We start from the raw sequence: 19,983 nt of genomic DNA on the forward strand, positions 1-19,983 counted from the left end.
GTGGATATCTTTCTGTGCTACCTTTATGGGTATGCAAAGACGAGGAATAAAGTGCTACTAAAAATGCTCTAAAACACTACTTCCCTTTCAAATCCAACTGGAGGAAATAAATTTGCCATTTTCTTTTAAATGTAAGGAAATAAAATCTTGAAGAAAGGTATTCACTGACTGCTAGATAAAATATATGAGATTAAAGCTTTTTAAAAGTAGAGGCTAAATTCATATTTGAGCACATCAGAGGCACAGCAAGTCCCAGCAGTTTCAGCCAGAAATAAGTAAGTCCTTAACAGAAATGGTGGAAGCTAAGTAATATATGACTTTCATCAATGACATTAACATCCTAGCATAATTTTCAATTTAACAAGAAGGAAGAAGAATTTTTCCTTTAATTAAAACGATAAAAGATAATTATGCTATCAGACACAGACCGGAAATTCTCTGAAAAAAATCAGCAACAGTTAAAGTCAAAACTTGTGCATGAATTTTATTAGTTTGTTTCCTGAGCAAGATTTACAACACAACATGCAGATACATTTAACAATGTACTTCACTACACATTCTGCACTTGTGACAGTGCACTTGTGACAGCTGTGCAACAAAAGCAGCAATTGAGAGAGGTTGTAGTTTTTAGTAATTTCAAAGTGACAGGATCTTCAGTAAACAAATATCTTGATTGTTAGTAGTGTCAGTGTTAAGTTTCCAATACCTATCAAGCTGAAAGGGTTAATTTCAGCAGCAGATTTAAAGCTCCTTAGATTTTGGCACAACTTCTACGTTAGAAGTTTCAGCAGTGTTTATTAAATTTATTTCACTATCTCAGACATGACAGTAAAAACTTAAGCAAAATCAGGCTCTTTTCTAATGCCTCAATTAATTGAAAACACAGAAGGCAACGGGAATGGTAGGAAGACTAACAGAATCTCAGCACAAGTTACTTATGTCAGCATAATTCTGACAAGTTCTTTTGATGAATTGCCAAGCTCACTGCAAGAGTCCTACATGCATGTACAGCAAAAAGATGGCTCCACAAAATGTAATTACTTTTGCAACCAGGTAATGCTGATGATGGTCATTGACAAAAATGGTGTGCAGTTGGGGATAAATTCCATGTCTTCCAGAAGCTCTAAACATTTAATTGCAAATCTTTGTCTTTCAGAAAATGTAAGGGAATTTTTGTAAGGAATCTAAATAAGGGACAGTATTTCTTTTAAAATCCAAGTGTTAGACATTTCAGAAAAAGTTGTGAATCTAACTTCTGTTAACTTTTATGCCTCACTGCATGAAAGTAACACTAAAAAGATATCTTGAAAACAGAAACCTGTTAACCAAGGAGTGTTATAAACAGTGTAAGCCATAAAGCAATCGTGGCTTCTCCAATCACAAGTGCAGCTCCTTCACAACGAATATTGAGTTATAACTTTATACTGAAGCATGACACAAATTCCTGTGTTTGTCCAAAAAGAGAAAAGATACAACACCATGCAGTACAGATGTACCCCTGATTTCAGTGTAACACACATCACCAAAAAAGAGTCTGGATTTCAACTGACACCACATCACTCTACTTTCTACTGAGAAAGAAAGGTTGAGGCATACAAATATAAAATGTGGTTTTATTTTCAAGCGAAAATGGGAGGTGTGCTAAGCTGAACTAAGAAGGTACTCAAGCTTAACAACGAGAATTAACTTAGTAAAATACTGATCACATTAGTTCATAGCTGTGCTCGTTTCTGAGTTAAGGATTGCTAAATATATTATTGGTGATGTAAAATTAAAAAAATACTGTTTTATCTTTTAGTTTGTCCATCATCTTAGTGTTCTTTGGGAAGGTCTAATACTTGAATTTGAATGTTTTGTCAAGCACTGGAACAGGCTCCCCAGGGAAGTGGTGGCATCAACGTCCCTGGAAGGGTACAAAAAAATGTGTAGATGTGGCACTTAGGAACATGTTTTAATGGTGGACCTGGCAGTGCTGGGTTAATGGTTGGACTCAATGATTTGGGAGGTCTTTTCCAATCCAAATGATTCTATGAACCTTATTGAAACTGATAATGGAACTACCAGTAGCAGTTTACAGACAGAAAGACTGACAAGTGCTGTGGAATCATAGAATCAGTTGGGTTGGAAGGGATCATCAAGTCCAACCCTTGATCCAACAGCGCCGTGGTTACCAGATCGTGGCACTAAGTGCCACATCCAGTCTTACCTTAAAAACCTCCAGGGACAGAGAATCCACCACTTCCCTGGGCAGCCAATTCCAATGCCTGATTACCCTTTCTGTAGAGAATTTCTTTCTAATATCCAACTTAAACCTCCCCTGGCACAGCTTAAGGCCATGCCCTCTTGTCTTGATGATTGTTGCCTGGGAGAAGAGACCAATCCCCACCTGGCTACAACCTCCTGTCAGGTAGCTGTAGAGAGTGATGAGATCTCCCCTGAGCCTCCTCTTCTCCAGGCTGAACAGCCCCAGCTCCCTCAGCCTCTCCTCATAGGACTTGTGTTCAAGTCCCTTCACCAGCCTCGTTGCTCTTCTCTGGACCTGCTCCAGCCCCTCAATGTCCTTCCTGAACTGAGGGGCCCAGAACTGGACACAGCACTCCAGGTGTGATCTCACCAGTGCTGAGTACAGGGGAAGAATCACTTCCTTGGACCTGTTGGCCACACTGTTCCTGATCCAGGCCAGGATGCCATTGGCCTTCTTGGCCACCTGGGCACACTGCTGGCTCATGTTCAGCTTCTTGTCAATCCAGACTCCCAGATCCCTCTCTGCCTGGCTGCTCTCCAGCCACTCTGTCCCAGCCTGTAGCACTGCAGGGGGTTGTTGTGGCCAAAGTGCAGGACCCGGCACTTGGCCTTGTTGAACCTCATCCCATTGGAATCAGCCCAACTCTCCATCCAGTCTGTCCAGGTCCCTCTGCAGAGCCCTCCTGCCTTCCAGCTGATCGACACTCCCCCCCAGCTTGGTGTCACCTGCAAATTTGCTGATGGTGGACTCAATCCCCTCATCTAAATCATCAATAAAGATATTAAACAGAACTGGGCCCAACACTGATCTCTGGGGTTACCACTAGTGACTGGATCCCAACTGGATGCAGCACCGTTCCCCACCACTCTCTGGGCCCGGCCCTCCAGCCAGTTCCTAACCCAGCACAGAGTGCCCCTGTCCAAACTGGGCTGCCATTTTTTTCAGGAGTGTGCTGTGGGAGACACCAAGTTTTCAGTTTTGTGTTTTGGAAGAGCTCCATAATGCTGGATCGCTGCACACTTCACTGCAGGATGTGCACAACAACACATGACAGAGTATCCTGGTTGGCACTTACATGCACAAAGCTGCTTGAATAATGACCTAGTTCCCATGTGCAGCACGCTGCTGTTTAGGTTGCTAATAATCAACAGCTTGCACACAAGAATAGTACCTTGTAGTATATTAAAAATTCCAAACGTTTAAATGCTCTAAAAGAAGGAGCCAGCGGTGTTAAAAAGGGAGATAAGGGAATTTTTATATTCAGATTAGTACCACATACATATGAACAAACACTTTTAAAAACTCTTTGAAACTCTTGGAAAGTGCCTATTCTGAAACCTCCATGATTGGAGACGACACATGTATTGTTTTCCGTGGAAGAACTGAAACTACTGACACAGCAGAACAGGGAAAAACTGACATACACTTGAAGGAAGTTTCTGGGGAATGAAAATTAAAATGCTTCCCTTTATCATACACCAAAACATGTTCAGATTTATCTACTAAGCCAATATGGCCAAGGATCCTCTGGTAACATTTACTTTTACAGTTAAAAAAAAGCACATAGAAGAGACAAATGCATTAAAATAATCATGCTTGTCTAGCTAAGCTGATATACCCTCTAACAAGACCCCTCCTGCTTCGGACACACCTTAGTGTTACTGAGCTCCTGAGGCCACATCCTCAGTCGTCAATGATTGTCACCAGTGTGGTGTCACACTGACAGATTCCGTGCAATATCAGACATGTGGAGAACTTTAAAACGTCATGAGCATATCACGTTCTTGTACACTGGTATAGAATGGCCTCCCAAAGATGAAGGAATGTAGACCTGGTTTAATCTTCTCAGCCAATGCCATTATTATGTTAAGATCGCCCTCTGCTGTTAAGTCAAGATCTACCTTCAAGCTACGAAGAGACTTAAAAGGTTTTTTTCCTTTTTGCCTGCAAGAAAATAAAAACGCGTGTTGTAAAAAAAGGCATAAGAAGTTTCTCAGAACCTGATTTCTATTATCTGTTCACTTACGTGTCATCCTCTATGTATTTTATTAAAGTTAAGGCTTTTCTGTGCAAGACCAGCAGAAATTGTGCAAGGAAAGTACTCCTTAGAGACAAGCCAGGCTTCAGGTGAAAGATCTGTTAAAAATTATATCAGAATATTAGGTAGACATGGAAATTTACATACAGTCAACCTGCTTGCTTAGTTTTCTATCTGCTCAGATGCAATACATTAAGCTGTTTTACAATTCTGTTTGGATACAATATTATTTTTCTTTTAAGTTAAAATTATCTAAAATTATTCTCAGTCAGGTAGCTTTCTCAGTACTGTAATTGTTGACAGTGTTGCACAACAATAGCAAATGTGCATTGTTTTTCATACCTAAGCAGGAGTTTCAGTATTATACTAATATTTTTCTTTCTACTTGTGTAGAGATGAATCACAGCAGGAGTATGATGAAGAGCTACCAAACCAACAAATGACCTATTCACGGTACATTATTTGTTACTAGAGCTCAAAGTAGCGAACTTTAGCTCTTGTTCCTTCTGAAAAAGCAACAATTACCTGATCCAGAAAAGCTTTTACTAAAGTATCTCGATGCAGGATATCTTGAAAGACATTTCTGTAGAAAAGAAAGGAAACAAACATGTGAGGTAACACCATTAAGGGACTCTAACCTTCCAGCATCTGAGCACAGCAACAGCATTACTGTTTACAATCTGGTTGAAATTAGAAGTGAATTTAAAATGTTAATGGTTTCTGACATTTTTAAAGCTAATGCAGAATTTTAAAGCAAAACTTTCAGATGAAATTAAATAAACCCAGGAAAGTCACTGGGCTGTGCACTTAGCCCTGTTATAACCCTAATTAAACAGGCAATAAAATTAACATAACATGGTCAGAATTAGCACTGAAAATGAATTTCAATATTTAATGCAACAAAACTACTGGAGGACTTGGTAAATTCCTCCAAATCAAATGTAACTACCAGCACTGAAAGAGCTTCTCAAAAGCAAAAAAAATTCATGTACTTTATTAGCAAATGGGCTTTCTACCCATTCACTCTCCTGTCCCAAGTCAAGTCACTCTGTGAGATGTGAGAGGAGTACGTACAAATCGGGTGTAAAACTCTCATCAGTGTGGATAATATGATCTTGAGACATTTCTTCATCTGAATTAGCTCTCCAAAATGCTGTCAGCTCTGATCTCATGTATCGTCGTTGGTTATAGATGTGCTCGTGACAAGGGGGCATCTGCTTCACTGTATTGACATCCACATCTATATGTGTGGTAGGGTATGGGGCGTACATTACTTGACGGAAGGGCAACACGAAGCTTCCTGTTGCGTCCTGGTTTAGTGAAAAGAAAATATTATTCCAGTTAAAAGTGCGAAGCTGTACTGGAACTAAACAATATTAAAGCATCATGCCTAAATTTTATACCCCCTTTGTTTAAACATATTTTATTAAAGAGAATTGGTGGTTGTATCCTAGTAATAAGTCCTTAATACTGGATGATTCCCTTAACATAACAGTGAAAACAGGCACTGAGGTGACCTGTGTATTACAGTATATCATCACCTGGCTCATAAGCCCATTAGCATTACAGTACTATATTTATCTGGTAAGTTCTGACTGCTCACCAGAGCAAGAAGCATTGTTTTTCTATTCATCTTCACACATTGTTGTAGCCTATTTAAAATACTTGGAAACTGCAGGACTGATGCAACTGTTCCTTCTTCGATTTTGGTACAACACAAAAACTTAATGCTTTTTGGGATTCCAGCCCCAAGTGGAGAAAAGAGTATAATTATTGTACCTCAAAGTACAGGAACAATTCTGAACAATCCTCAAGAAACAGATGTATCATGGAAAAGACTGGCTGGGAATTTTAACATGCAAATAGTTACACAGAAAGCCACAGGACCAGAAAAGAACCAAGGGAAGATGACCTATTTCTTCGAACGTGAATGTGTGCATGCGTATGCGTATCGTATGCACAAACACACTGGAGGATGTTCTTGAACTACAGAAGAACAAAACTTTCCTACGTATACTTACCTTAAGTAAGCCTTGAACAAAAAGTCCTGACTCGTATTTGAAAGATGACTCACTTCTACAGAGCCTGGAACACTTTCGTTCAGATGGTGTAAGAAACAGACACAATGTTCTCACAATCTGCATTAAAAAGAACACTTTTGAAAAACATTAAAATGTAAGGAAGTGAGTCTGACTAGACTGTATTAGGCACTTCAAATGATGAACAAAAGTTGACGACACTTATTAGAAAAGCCAAAACTTTACCAAGGCCACAGAACAGTGACATGCTTACATTATTAAGCTGTATGCCATGCTATTCCAACTTCTTGTCAAATGATGAAAAAATCCAACACTCTTTTGCAAAGTGTGCTTTTCATCCAATTATGTAGAACAAATCACTTTTGCATTCTTCTATCTCTACTACATAAACATGAGCCACTGTGATTATTTTCCTAGCCTTTTAAGTCTTATTTTATTCATTCCATACTGAAATAGCAGTTATTGTCTCAAATCAGGCAAGTCAATTTCCTAAATAAGTACCCATGCTTATTTCCTCAGTAATTTCCTTAAACTCTCAATTAAAATGAATACAGGTACTTCATTATCCATTTTCAAACTCCTGAAACAGCTACCAGTAATCACTCCAAATACAAAATGTATTCCATTCTGCTAATCTTTCAGTCTTAACCCGCAGAGTCCTATCTGTGTCTGAGGTATTTGAAAAGGCTCTATCAAGCACAATGTCTTTCTGCTGTATCTAAAACAATGACAACAGAGTTTTTGACTGATGCTTTTCGCCACAAGATGCCACAGGTGTTTTTTACTTCAAGGCACGCTAAAGTATGCCATTAAGGAAGCAATTACCTCAGAACAGTTGTACCGTGACACAAGGAGCATGCTGCTGATAAGAACACGTGTAGAATTAATGTATGAAATTTACTCTGGATGTATCTTGAGTCTCACACTCTTTTACACTGTTTTTTCTCTATAGTGTTTAGCTTATTGATACATAATTCTACATGTTCATAACCATTTAGACCTTAAATCCTTTTCATTAACTATTTCACGACCTGTAAGCTTTTTACAACTACCTACGCCCTTAACATTTCTTTATATTATATATAGTTTGTGTGTGTGTGTATGTATATAACATAACATTTCCAATAACCTAATAAATCTTACATGTCTGAAGACCTACATATTAACTATGGTTAGCTGATTTCAGCTAAGATCTGAGAATTTTCTTCTCTCTGGTTTCCCTCTGAGTTTCAGTGGTTATTGTTCATTTGACCAGAGGTGCTTTAACACCATTTTTAATACATATAAAACAATGCATCCCCTCTGTCCCAATTTTTATAAAGCACCATGAACTGTTTCTTTCAAAACACAGGTTTACTAAGGATGCTTTGAATTTTTTAAAAAAACCTGTTATATTTCTTTATGGAAAGGAGACCTACATACTATGAAACACATAATATATATAGTTTACATGTAATGTATATTCAGCAGGCCCACTGTTTGCAATTTTTATTTCACACTGAAGAAATATACGTAGGTTCCACGAAACACAAGCAGCCCATGATGCAGAAGTATGTTTATTGCCCAGTGCTAAGATGAATTATGCAGATACTAATTGCTTAAGAGTATACAGACAATACCAATTGATGTGGTTATTGTCTGTATACTCACTGTTAGCAGTGTTCCCCAGGACTCAGTTTTGGGGCCGGTCCTGCTTAATGATGATCTGGACATGGGGAGTGAGTGCACCCTCAGTAAATTTGCTGGGATCTGCTTGAGTGTAGGAAGGCTCTGCAGAGGGACCTGGACAGACTCAATCAGTGGACAAAGGATAACTGCATGAGGTTAATGAGGTGAAGTGCCACCTCTTGTACTCGGGTTACAACAACCCCCTGCAGTGCTACAGGCTGGGGGAGGAACAGGATCGGCTGGAGAGCTGTTCAGCAGAAAGAGATCTGGGGGGGCTGGTCGACAGCCGGCCCAATATGAGCCAACAGTGTGCCCACATGGCCAAGAAAGCCAATGGCATCCTGGCTTGTATCAAGAACAGTGTGGCCAGCAGGACTAGGGAAGTGATCATCCCCCTGTACCCGGCACTGCTGAAGCCACACCTTGAGTACTGTGTCCAGTTCTTGGCCCCCAACTTTAAAAATGACACTGAGGTGCTGCAGCACGTCCCACGAAGGGCAACAAGGCTTGTGAAGGGCCTAGAAAATATGAGGAATGGCTTATGAGGAATGGCTCCGGGAACACCTCATCATTTTGTACAACCCCCTGAAAGGAGGTTATAGCCAGGTGGGGGCCAGCCTCTTCTGGCATGCCTGCAGTGAGAGGACAAGAGGAAATGGCCTTAGGCTGAGGCAGGGGAGATTCAAGCTTAGTATTAGAAAAAAAATTTTCCCTGTTAGGGTGGTCAGGCGTTGGAATAGGTTTCCTGGGGAGGTGGTGGAGTCACCATTCTTGGAGGTGTTCATGAGGTGCCTGGATCTAATGCTGAGTGACATGGCTTAGGGGTTACAATGGCAGTGCTGGGTGGACAGTTGGACTTGACCATCTTAAAGGTTTCCTCCCCCCTTGATGATTATATGACATAGCTGAAATGGATAAGCCAGTCATGTCTCTTCAATTTGTATATTTTAGCTAAAGAACCTAATTTTAAAAGCTCAGACTCATTTACTACTCATATACTGTATCAATTAAATACATTGGTTTTCTTATAGTTGTCAGAATACAGCTGATAAGGCAATTTTCAGGTAGAATTATCATCTGCAAGACCAGTCAGCTAAAGATAGCCAGATAACAGTATTCCTTCCTTCTTCAACCTCAAGTATGTGTATAAATAAACTTTGTTCCAAGTAACACACTAACACTCCTGACAGTTAGCATTTAAGTTCAGTTTTTGGAAAGTATGTTACCTTATTTACTTTTTCTGCACTGCTTCCTACAACTACTGAACAACCACAGGTCTGCAGGTGTGAACTAATTGCACTGCAAGTAAAAACAAACATAGGTTAATACATTTAATCAAACTTTTCAAATGAAACAATTATCATCTTGACAAGAAGAATAAAGTGCTCCTATAGCCTATAGGCCCATAATCATATGGACTTTCAACAGCTGTGTAAGGTAACTGCTGAAATGCAGAAGTTCAACAGTTTCTGCAGTATTGAAAGCATATGTGATGCTGTATAAATAGAGGGCACTAACCACTACATAAATCAATGCAGTTACACAGGAGATGTTATGAAAAGTAAAAGAACATCAATTAAAACCTATGAAATACGCTTTCCTGCAGGAAGAGACCAAGTTGCCCTCAAGTTCAACTAGTTCCACTTAAACATTAAAAAAGGGGGAAAAAGAGGAATACACAATTCAATAAGCACTCTATACACATACAATATTTATACACAACCCAGTTTTTTTGCTATTTCATAAAAATGTAAGGCTTTGACTTACAGTCTCAAAAAATTAAATATAAGTATCAAAGAAAAATTATATTTGTATCTTTGACAACCATCTACAGAGATGCAGCTATTAGCCCAGAGCCGTTATTCTAAAAACACAAAAGCCTTTATAGCATTTTATAGACAAAAATCTCAAAAAGCCAAATACGTGTCACTGTCCCCCCTCCTAAACTATTCCAATACAAGTTCACATGCACATACAGATAGATACATTTAGATGCACACACAAGTTTAAACCATTTTACTACAGCATAAATCAAAACTGAATTTCATACTTGAGAAGAAAGCCTTCATGGCAACTATCCCCAATGTCATCATCATTTAGCACTGTGTCACTTATCTGAAATACAAGTAAATATATAAAAAAGTTAGACAAGGATCTGAAACATCTTCCAATTAATTGATTTTCACTTTTACTGATAGTTGGGAACTTTTGGGGAACTATTTAAGTTGCAAGATTTCCCTAAAAACCACAGTCTTAAAAAGACCTCCTGACTTCAGACAAAGAATTTTAAAAATGTTATTACATGTTATTACATGTTCTTCACCAGTCACAATCAGGTTCCTCCTAGTGTTTTTTTATTTCTATGACCTTGTCCAGAACACTTTAAATTAGTGAATGTCAGATCACTTCTACTTCTTCCATATAGTGAGAACACTATAATGCGCTGAAAAAGGTATCAAAATCAAATCCATTTATCTGTCCATTCATTTTAGGTTGCATCAAATAGTCTTTGCGCTCTTAAAATGGTATCATCCTAAGCAGTTAATTTTGCTAAGTGCTGACCATAAAAAACACTGCCATTCCCTACACCACTTAGAAGAACTTGAAGTGAGACAAAGTTACAAGAATTTAGGAAAACAGCAGCCTTTTCTCTGCCAAAGTGAGTATCAAACCAGAGGGCCAAATTTACTTTTTTTATCCAGAGGGCTAAAGCCACTTTTTTTATTCAGAATATAAATAAAACAAGGACTTACATCTATTTCTTCTGGAACACTGTGTGATTTCATAGATGAAAGGAGTTCCATTACAGGAATGACTTCTCCTGTCAGCATTGGAATGATGCTCTGACCCTGCACAATAAATAAAATGCTTGAAGGAAAAGCATTGGGTAGTATTCAAAGTTACTAATATGAACTTGCTATATTACATGCAAAACATCGTTAACTTCCTATTATTTGGAACGGTGGTCTGAGCAGAAATTGATGCATAGATTTCTTGGGCTTTACTCGTCAATAGACATGAACTGGAAACACATATTTGGTTTCCCAACATCATGTCTTAAATGTATTTCCGGGGTCTTATGCTAATTTTCACAATCACTTTTGATGGGCCTAGACAAGAAGCATTTGGAGTGAGCTGATCTGATGATCTTATATTACATGCAACCACTGTTAAGCATTTTACATCTAAGTCTGATGTATTAACAGTAACAGGAAACCAAAACCAGGCACATTAGTTATTAACATACAAGAATACTTCTCTGATTTACCTATCACAAGAAACTGAAGCCACAATTTCACATTCAGAGTTTCAGAAATCAAATTCTTTTCACAGTCTAATCCATTAGGTCTCCAACCGCATTCCAACATGACACTCTGTACATCTCTGTAACTCAAAAAGATGACCTAACCTAGTGAAAAACCAACCTTGATAGGAAGCCGGCATGACTCTATGGAAGCTCCTGCCTTTATAGAGCTTCACGTTCAAGTACATGACTTTCCTTTTCTGAAAGGTAATATTCTTCACAGATTTCCCTAAAGTGATGAAATATAGTTTCCTTCTACTTGATCACAGCTTCCATCATCCTATCTTCAAAAACTTTGAATCCTGTGCATGGCACATCATCAGCTAGTCCACAGTATCTTCCTCGATCCCAAAAATAAGCAGCAGTTCTACAGTCATCAGATGCAGCCAAACAGTTTTGCGATGGTGTGCCATATGCATGAACCAGGTGGCCCTTACCTGATCCTCCATTCTTTCTGTGCCTTCCAAGACAATCTTCTGGAAATGTTCTTGCCTCTCCTGAGCAAGAGAAGCAGTTAGATACAAATGCTCTGTTATTTGTTTATGTATGTATGCACACAACAGTCAAAGGGTACAGTTTCTTCCCTGTGGAGTCATGCTTCTTAGATTCAAATTTTGATGTTCAAGTCTCTTTTCTTTTACAGAGTTGACTTTAGCAACAAGTGATGTCATGCAACAAAGATCAACACTCCCTGCTCTGCCCCCCATCAAACCTCTCCCACGCTTGGGCAGGAGTAGCAGGATAGGGAGCGTGTGATGACAATGACAAAACATGAAGTTTCTTCATTACAGATCAAGAAAATGCCAAATGATCGGATTATGGCGAGGAAGTCCATTTTATGTATGAGGGTTCCTGATGCAGCAAGAGAAAAAGAAGATCTCCAGAATGAGAAAAGTTATTTGACTGGGGAGGGTAGGAAAAAAGGACTTTTTTCCCCCACCTCTTGAGACACTGACAAGTTTTCAAAATATTGTCTTATTAACCAAATATAGGAGACATGAAACTCAAAATACACAAAGCACAATGTACAAGAGACTGAACAAAACTCTGAAAACAGACTCATCAGCAGTTGAGTAGCAAACTGCACTAAAAATGAACTTAGAATGGAATCAAGTTACTATTCACAAAGAAAATTCAGCATTAATCACGGGAGCAATCAAAACACAGAAAATAGCAGATGCTGAGTGAACTAATAATATGTTTTGCTAGAAGTTGACAGGTTATTGCATTGTTATTGGTTACTCATAAGTTTTCTGTGACCAATCTACTCAAAGTTAACCAACTTCAGGTGGGAAAAGAGTTTTCAAGGTTTTTTTTGAGCAGATGAATAGGGAATAAGCTAGAGTAACTTGTCCTAAAACTTGCCCTAACCACCCAGAAGACACATCTTTGGACAACAATACTGAAACAAGCCAGATTCCTTCACAGCACCTCTGCCCTTCAGTTCAGTGTCAGAGAAGTAAGATCCTTGACAATGACTTTAAAAGAAGTCAGTCTTCATGAAGATAAGGCTGAACAAATGGTGTAAGCCCCATCTTTTTGGAAACATAACTCCTCAAAATTATTAGACAAACATCTAGAATATAAATTGAAGTAGATGAAAAGGGTTTCTAATCCCATATTGACGACTTGCTTTAGAGTTGCTTGTCCTTCTGTGACACTCTGAACACTGCTCCATGTTTCTACTAATCCTCAAGTTCAGAAGGCTTCTTCTCATCTCAAGTCTACCTGGAACTGCTGTCTGCCTCTACACAGAACCAGTGAGAGCTGATAATTACAACTATTAGAACTTCCAGAACAGGTAGACAGCTCCTTTCAACATTTTTTTGTTCTATTTTATATAACCATAGTTGTTGAACTACCTCAAAGCACAAACTACAGAATGAACATGTTTTAATTCATTATTATTCTACAACTCATGCCTAAATTTTTATCTACATTTTCAAAGCAGTTTTCTCTTCTATAGTTAAAAATGAAGAACTGCAGATATATCCAGGGATCTTTGATCGTCCTTCAAAAAAAAAAAAAAGGACACTAAATATCTATTTCAGAATGTATCACTCTCTCATCACTCTCTCAGCTAACCCAGCTGACCTATCTGCTTCAAGAATATGTGAAAAAGAACAAAGAACTTAATGACTCATTTCTGAGGAAACTAGCAGAAAACATTTTTTTGTCATTCTCAATGCCACATGTTTTTCCACTGTGAAAACATACTGATATGGATCAATGTCCAAAAACTGAGAATGATGGATAATCCTTATTTGACCACCCATGTTAGAAGTCAGTACAGAGGGCACTAAATGACAGAAGCAATGTAATCAGGAACATGAGACAGCATTCACTTACGTCAAAAGCACTAACATCCAGCAGGCTTTTAGAAGATTGTATTAGGAATGAAATATTTGTGTTTCTACTATATTGAAAACGAACTTTATGTATTATCCCTCCACTAAAAAGTAAGCCCCAGAAGTATGAAAAGCCAATGTGATGGAAAGCACTCCCAGCCATCATCAGGCAATACAGCAAAAAGGAAACATCAACACAAAAATTAACATCGGCTTGTTATTTCTGTAATCTTAATTAGTTCAGATAAAAGCACTCAAAAAGGAAGTGTACAGTATGTTGTCTGCAGATGGTAGAACAGAAGAGGTACAAAAACTTTATCAAAGTGAGCACTGGCATACACATTACAGCTGATGTGCAATCTACTGTTCTAAGACAACCTGGATACCATGAAGATGACAAACATTTTAATTTTTATTATTAGACTGTTACTTATTTTAAAGAAAAATACATAATAATTTTCACTTAATAAGGAAATATCCATAGTGTCCCCAAAAGTCAGAGTTCCAATTCTTCAGAAAAATTTAGCATGTTTTCCTTTTTGAGTTTCACAAGTAAATGTATTTTTGTGGTTCTCCCTTTAGTTCTACACAGTTTAACTCCTGCCAAACTGTTTGTTAATACTCTTTTTTTAAAAAATAAAACTGTAAGAGCAATGACAGCATTAATTGCATTGGTTCCTTTTTCTGGACCTCAGCAGCGAAAACAATGATTTGAAACACAAAACTTTACAACTTCACCTAGTTTAATACACAAATTGATACAATTAAAAGCAACTACTTAGATGAAATTCAGAGAGATGAAAAACTATACAGGGCACCTGAGACAGCCTCGTACAGGTTATATAATATTACAAGGATAGAATCACGTGGCTAAAAATCTCAACCTTGTATTTGCTGACATAGTAATTTCATAACTTTTAACCTTCAAAACTGTGCACTTGTAGAGGTTAGTCTCCTTAGAATTTTTGTAAGTTTTGAATTGCTACATTAAAGGTGTCACAGAATCTCAGTTTCTGCTTTTTCACATGACAATCTAACAACTGATTTTAGTAATGAACAATTAACCTACCTTATGCATCCATATTCTTCCTTTCCTTATAATATGTGTTAATCTATCCACGCACACTCTGTGAAGTGGCAGGTAGAAGCCAAGTTCACTTTGTGGAAGTATAATTGATAGTCCATATGTGCTTCTGTCTCCATTCCAGTTTCCATCAAAGATTAATGACACAATGATTACCCTTTTTTCTGCCAAAACAAAGAACTTCACATCTATTGCACCACTTTCTGCATTCCGGAGTATTTCTCCATTCAGAGTGTGGTTAGCAAGAAAAGTGATTTCACCATCACTGAGAAGTACCTGTTCTGTCTTTGGAGCCCAGATATGCCGCACTCGGGGCCCAAGAATATTGTCCCAATAAGCAAAAGTGGCAGCTAATAAAGGTGACTCGCCATTCAAAGAGATCTCTGTTTTAGCAACTGCAGGAGACGGTGGTGGACAAAGAGCTGACATGCCTGTTTCCTCTCTCGTGTGTAACTGAAATGCTTACATCACCTAAAAAAAAAAAGTTTTTGCAGGAAAAAACAATAAATTAGAGCAGACCTCATTATCATCTCATCTTATTTTTACATGACCAGATATTGATAGGACAAGGGGGAGATGTTTTAAACCAAGAGAGGAGATATTTAAATTAGATGATAGGAAGAAATTCTATGAGGGTGGTGAGGCACTGGAAGAAGTTGCCCAGAGAAGTGGATGCTCAGTCCCTGAAAGTGGTCAAGGCCAGGCTGAATGGGGCCCTGAGCAACCTGATCTGGTGGGTGGCATCCCTGCCCAGGGCAGAGTGGGTTGGAACTAACTGATCTTTAAGGTCCCTTCCAACCTAAGCCTTTCTACAATTCTTTTGTTTCCAAATAAGACTCTCAACCTGACTTCTACACCTGAGATTTCACTGTAGACTTTATTAATTCAGGAAGCGTATATATATATATCTATATGTATACGTTCCACATAATGAAGAGGTATGCTTTACAAACGTTAATCAGACGCCAAATAGCCTTTACTCACTACAGAAGTATGAGGAGCTTGCACAACACACAACTTCTGTAAGGAAACTCACACGATAAATACATCCTTTACATCACGGTGATGTGCAGCGTGTTGTGATACAAGGCAAATGCTCAGCACTTTATAGAACGTACTGATGCATAATTCTTTATCTTATGCAGAAACAGTCCTTAAACATTTTCCCTAGGAGTGTCCAACAACTCTAGAGCTTCCCCCTTCTGATGGGGCTGCAGAAGACAACAGGAAGTTCCATCGCCCCTAAAAGTTATGCTACAGCCACAGGAAGACATTAAAAATAAGTTTTGCAAACAAACGCAACCCAGGACGGAAAGCTGTAACAGCTAAACCCCACTCATCTCGAGGAAACCTCCCATGACCAGAACTCAGCTTTCCTTTCCCGTCTGTCTGCAGCACTGCACAGGACAGGAGAGGGAACACCCACCTTAATACAGCAGCTCTAACTCAGAAGACCTCTGTATCTGAACTTCTTTTTCCTTGTGAGTGCCCCACATAGGATCATCCAGGTGTATTTCCTCACAGCAGGGGCGTAAAGCCCCTTTCTGTCCGGCTTCTCCTCAGGAGCCGCCAGTGCCCCGCCCGGGGAAGTCGAGGCCCACTGACTTGGCCATCTGACACCGCGATTTCAGGGTTTTCAGGGAAGACAGGGCGCCAGCCTCTCGTGCCTCCCCGCAGTGAGGGGCCGACCGGAGGCTCGCTCTCCCCACCGCCTCTCCAGCCGCGGCACCTCCGCGCTCCCGGCCCGGATCAGGCCCGTGTCGCACCCTCCGGGTCTGGTCTGAACCTCCCGGGGAGGCGGATGGGGGAACGCTGCGAGGACACCCGGTTCTCCCCCTCGCACAGCGGAGGGGCCGCTGGCCCGGCCCCAACGCCAACACCCCCCGCCCGCTCCGGCCCCGCGCCCCCCTCACCTCCGCTCCGGCCGCCGCTCCGCGCCTGCGCCGGCCCGACCCCGCCCCACCCCCGCCCCGCCCGCTCCGCGCGGGCTCCGCAGGCGCAGCAGCGCCCCGGCCGGGGGGAGCGGGGCCGGTGTGTCCTGGCTGAGGGGAGCGGGGCTGGTGTGTCCTGGCTGAGGGGAGCGGGGCCAGTGTGCCCTCCGTGACCCGGGGAGCGGGGCCGGTGTGCCCTCCCCGGACGGGGACGGAGCGGGGCTCGGCAGGCGGGTCACTGCGGGAGAGAACAGCCCCAGCTCAGTGCGGCTTGTGGAGGAAGCCAGAAGCGCCGTGTGCCAGGTGCATCCGTTTATGGAGGGGCTTTTAAGCTTTAGGAGAGGAAGCCAGCAGTGTCGGCGTTGGGTTACTGTTCCAAACGTACCGCGTGCGGAACAGTGGCGGTGCTCGTGGGTGAGCTTCGTTTAGTTCTGCAGGTGTATGGAGAATACCTTACCTTCCTTGTGCAGTCCTGTCTGAGGGCCTGCAGGGAAGCCGTAGAGAGACTGTGTGTTAGGAATTATAGTAATAGGACAGGGAGTAATGGGCACAAATTGAAAAAAGGGGGAATTTAGTTTAGGTATTAGGAAGACATTTTTTGCTGTGATGTTGGTGAGATAGTGGAACAGGTTGCCCAGGGAGGTTGTGCATGCCCCATCCCTGGCAGTGCGCAAGGCCGGATTGGACAAGGCCTTGAGCAACATGGTCTAGTGGGAGGTGTCCCTGTCTGTGGCACAGGGGTTGGGACAAGATGATCTTTAAGGTTCATTCCAAACCCTTCACATGTTATGATTCTGTTATTAAAATCACCATCGTCACATGTAAGAGACGTGTGTATTTACAGCCTAGAAAGGAAACCTGAGGAGTAGTACCATGAGGTATCCTGAGGAGTTGTGTCTTGAGCAGCTTGAACGTGTCCATACGGGAAGTCTTAATAGCATGCAAGAGACCTGAATTGTGCTTTTTTTTGAGTCATACCCTCCCAGTTTACGCACAAAAATCACCCTTCTCAAAATTCTCAGAATCACAGAATTGTTAGGGTTGGAAGGGACCTCTGGAGATCATCTAGTCCAACCCCCACCAAGGTCAGGTTATCTAGAGCTGGTTACACAGAGATGTGTCCAGGTGAGTTTTGAATGTCTCCAGAGAAGGAGACTTCCTGGGCAGCTTGTAAAAATCCCTTTAATAATAGGCAATTGTATAGCATCACATTGAAAAATGTAGTCTTCAGCCAGCTAAAGTTTGCCTTTTATGTTACTTGAATTAATGATTTTAAAAATAAACACTGAACATAAAATGACTTATGTGTTGGATTGTAATTTTAGCTTCTGAGAAGCAGAGCTCCAAGAAAAGTAAATGACCAGAAAAAATGTATGCACCCATTACACAAAAACTTGGAGGCATAGCAGAATTAAACTCGAGTTTTAAAAGTTGTTGCTATTTAATTTGTTGAATTCAAAGATTAGGCATCAAACTGTGGAATTTCACTACTTACCTCTCGTCTAAATGTTAATCTGTGCAGTTTATAAAAATAGGTTTTGTGTCTTTAGTTAAGATGTTATAAACTGATTATCATGTAGTTGTAGACACCAAGCTCTACAGTAAGGAAAGTGCAGTTGATATTAGATCAGTGATGATGTAGCATAAGTGAGTCTCTCTAAGTGCTGCAGTGCTAGTGTTGGCAGAGTGGAATTTCTGCCTGTCATAGCAATGTGGTCGTTGTCTTTTTCTTTTCCTTTGCTTTTGCCTCCTTTCTTCTCACAGAGTAACAATCCTATTGCATATAATCTGAAGAGACTAACAGTATTTCTGCAGGTGCCTTTTGTGGACAGGTCAAAGAAGGTACAGGCTGCAGTGCAGGCAGATATTTTTCCCCAGACAGAGAGTACATCTGGCTGCGAAACCTAATGCTGCACATCTGTAAAGAAATTAGAGTATGCAACACCGAGAAGATGAAAATGAACTCGGGCACTGAGCTCAAGCAAAAACACATCACATTTTTTTTTTATTTATGATTTTAGTATGGCATCCTGAAGCGTTATTGTGACTGATGTCATGCTTTAAAATAAGGGAGTACGTAGGCAAAAAGGGAAAGAAATAAACCAAAATATAGTGGAATTCAGGTGCTCAGCCTCATGGAGAAAGGCCATGGAAGCATAAGGTATTACCTAGCTGCCTTGCTGCAGTGAAACCATGCATGCACTCAAACCAACACAAGTCTACATCACTGCATAAAACTGACCTTGAATAAAGCTAATTTCACAGTAATAAAATGAATATTTTTCAACCAGCTTAGATTGCCACAAAATTAATACCCAAGATAAAGGAGAGCAAATGGGAAGGACTGGTTGAGGTTGCAAGAAGCAGGAACACTCAATGGCAGTGTGGAAATCAGTGCTGAGGTTGTGGTTTATTGCACATATAAAGAACATGAAGGCAGGTTTAGAGGAAACAAAGCTTGGCCTCCCCTATCCCTAGCTATTCAGTACTATAAGAGGTGAATGATGGAACTTTCAGCAGTACTTCTGGTTGATGGTTTAAGGCTGTAGTTTCACATCCACATTAAAACCAGTGAAGTGTACTTGCACTGTCACTGCATGTTTATTGAGTCTCTTGTTACTAGTTTTAACTCGTTTTTAGAAACACTGGCTTCAGGAGGTGCTGGAGCCCATGCAAATTTGAGCTTGACCTGTGAATATAAATTGATTTCACACAACTTCTAGTATTGATTCTAGCTGCATCCCACCAGATGTTTGTGTCTGAGTGGTGCTATCTCTGACTGCTCTCATGATGTTCATACTTCACAGATCACAGAACCTGTCAGGTTGGAAGGGAGCACAGTGGGTCATGTGGTCCAACCTCCCTGCCCAAGCAGATCATCCCAGAGCACATTGCACAGGATTGTGTCCAGACAGATCATCTCCAGTGGTAGAATGCTATGATATTAAATGACAGAATGCTATGTTATTAAAATTATTAGAAATGTCTCTGCCCAAATTAAGGTGCAAATAAGACCATATGCCAAAGTCAATAGTATGGATTTTATTTAATAGTAAATGTGAGGCAGAGAAAGAGAAAGAAATAGGAAAAAGGAGGAGCGGGGAAGAAAGAGAGTACAGATACAGAGATTAAATACAGAATGTGTCACCACTCCATAGAACTTGGTGGCATCCCATGGGTCCTCTTCTTCCAGTCTGCCTGGTGGTAAGGGTCCCACAAAACATAGAGTCCAATGGGGGAAGCTTTGCAGTCTCCTGTGGCAGGTTCTGGATTTGTTGCATCACTTGGATCACAGTGCAGTCCTCTGGTAGTGGAAGGCCTCAGGA

At 40.4% G+C, this 19,983-nt stretch overlaps 1 protein-coding gene and 1 long non-coding RNA gene across 3 annotated transcripts in view; both read right to left on the reverse strand.

The window, feature by feature from the left end:
- Positions 1–458: 458 nt before the first annotated feature.
- On the reverse strand, positions 459–16,720 carry C9orf72 (C9orf72-SMCR8 complex subunit). Of its 2 annotated transcripts, none has more exons than XM_064642605.1 (11): positions 16,640–16,720; positions 14,712–15,197; positions 11,732–11,791; positions 10,744–10,839; positions 10,041–10,105; positions 9,217–9,289; positions 6,305–6,421; positions 5,358–5,593; positions 4,809–4,866; positions 4,272–4,381; positions 459–4,189 (listed from the first exon to the last, which is right to left on the reverse strand). In XM_064642605.1, exons 2-11 carry the CDS (start codon positions 15,153–15,155, stop codon positions 4,003–4,005), a joined length of 1,446 nt encoding a protein of 481 aa, XP_064498675.1. In that variant the 5' UTR covers positions 15,156–15,197; positions 16,640–16,720; the 3' UTR covers positions 459–4,002. The 2 variants fall into 2 exon arrangements, with proteins under 2 accessions (XP_064498675.1, XP_064498676.1); XM_064642606.1 differs by lacking the exon at positions 16,640–16,720 and adding an exon at positions 16,153–16,541.
- Positions 459–19,983, reverse strand: part of LOC135407517 (uncharacterized) — an 88,202-nt gene continuing 68,677 nt past the window's right edge. The window contains exon 2 of the long non-coding RNA XR_010426906.1: positions 459–3,085. This is a non-coding gene — a long non-coding RNA (uncharacterized LOC135407517). The remainder of the gene's footprint in view (positions 3,086–19,983) is intronic.

This window comes from Pseudopipra pipra, chromosome Z (genome assembly GCF_036250125.1).
Source record: "Pseudopipra pipra isolate bDixPip1 chromosome Z, bDixPip1.hap1, whole genome shotgun sequence".
NCBI lineage: Eukaryota > Metazoa > Chordata > Aves > Passeriformes > Pipridae > Pseudopipra > Pseudopipra pipra.

Bases quoted from the DNA above. Each gene is read 5' to 3' on its own strand.
- C9orf72 (XM_064642605.1), bottom strand. From the start codon at position 15,155: ATGTCAGCTCTTTGTCCACCACCGTCTCCTGCAGTTGCTAAAACAGAG. The intron at 6,422-9,216 runs GTAACATACTTT...TTTTTAATGCAG, and splicing joins GTGCAGAAAAAGTAAATAAG to ATTGTGAGAACATTGTGTCT. The intron at 4,382-4,808 runs GTAATTGTTGCT...AATTTTTAACAG, and splicing joins TAAAAGCTTTTCTGGATCAG to ATCTTTCACCTGAAGCCTGG.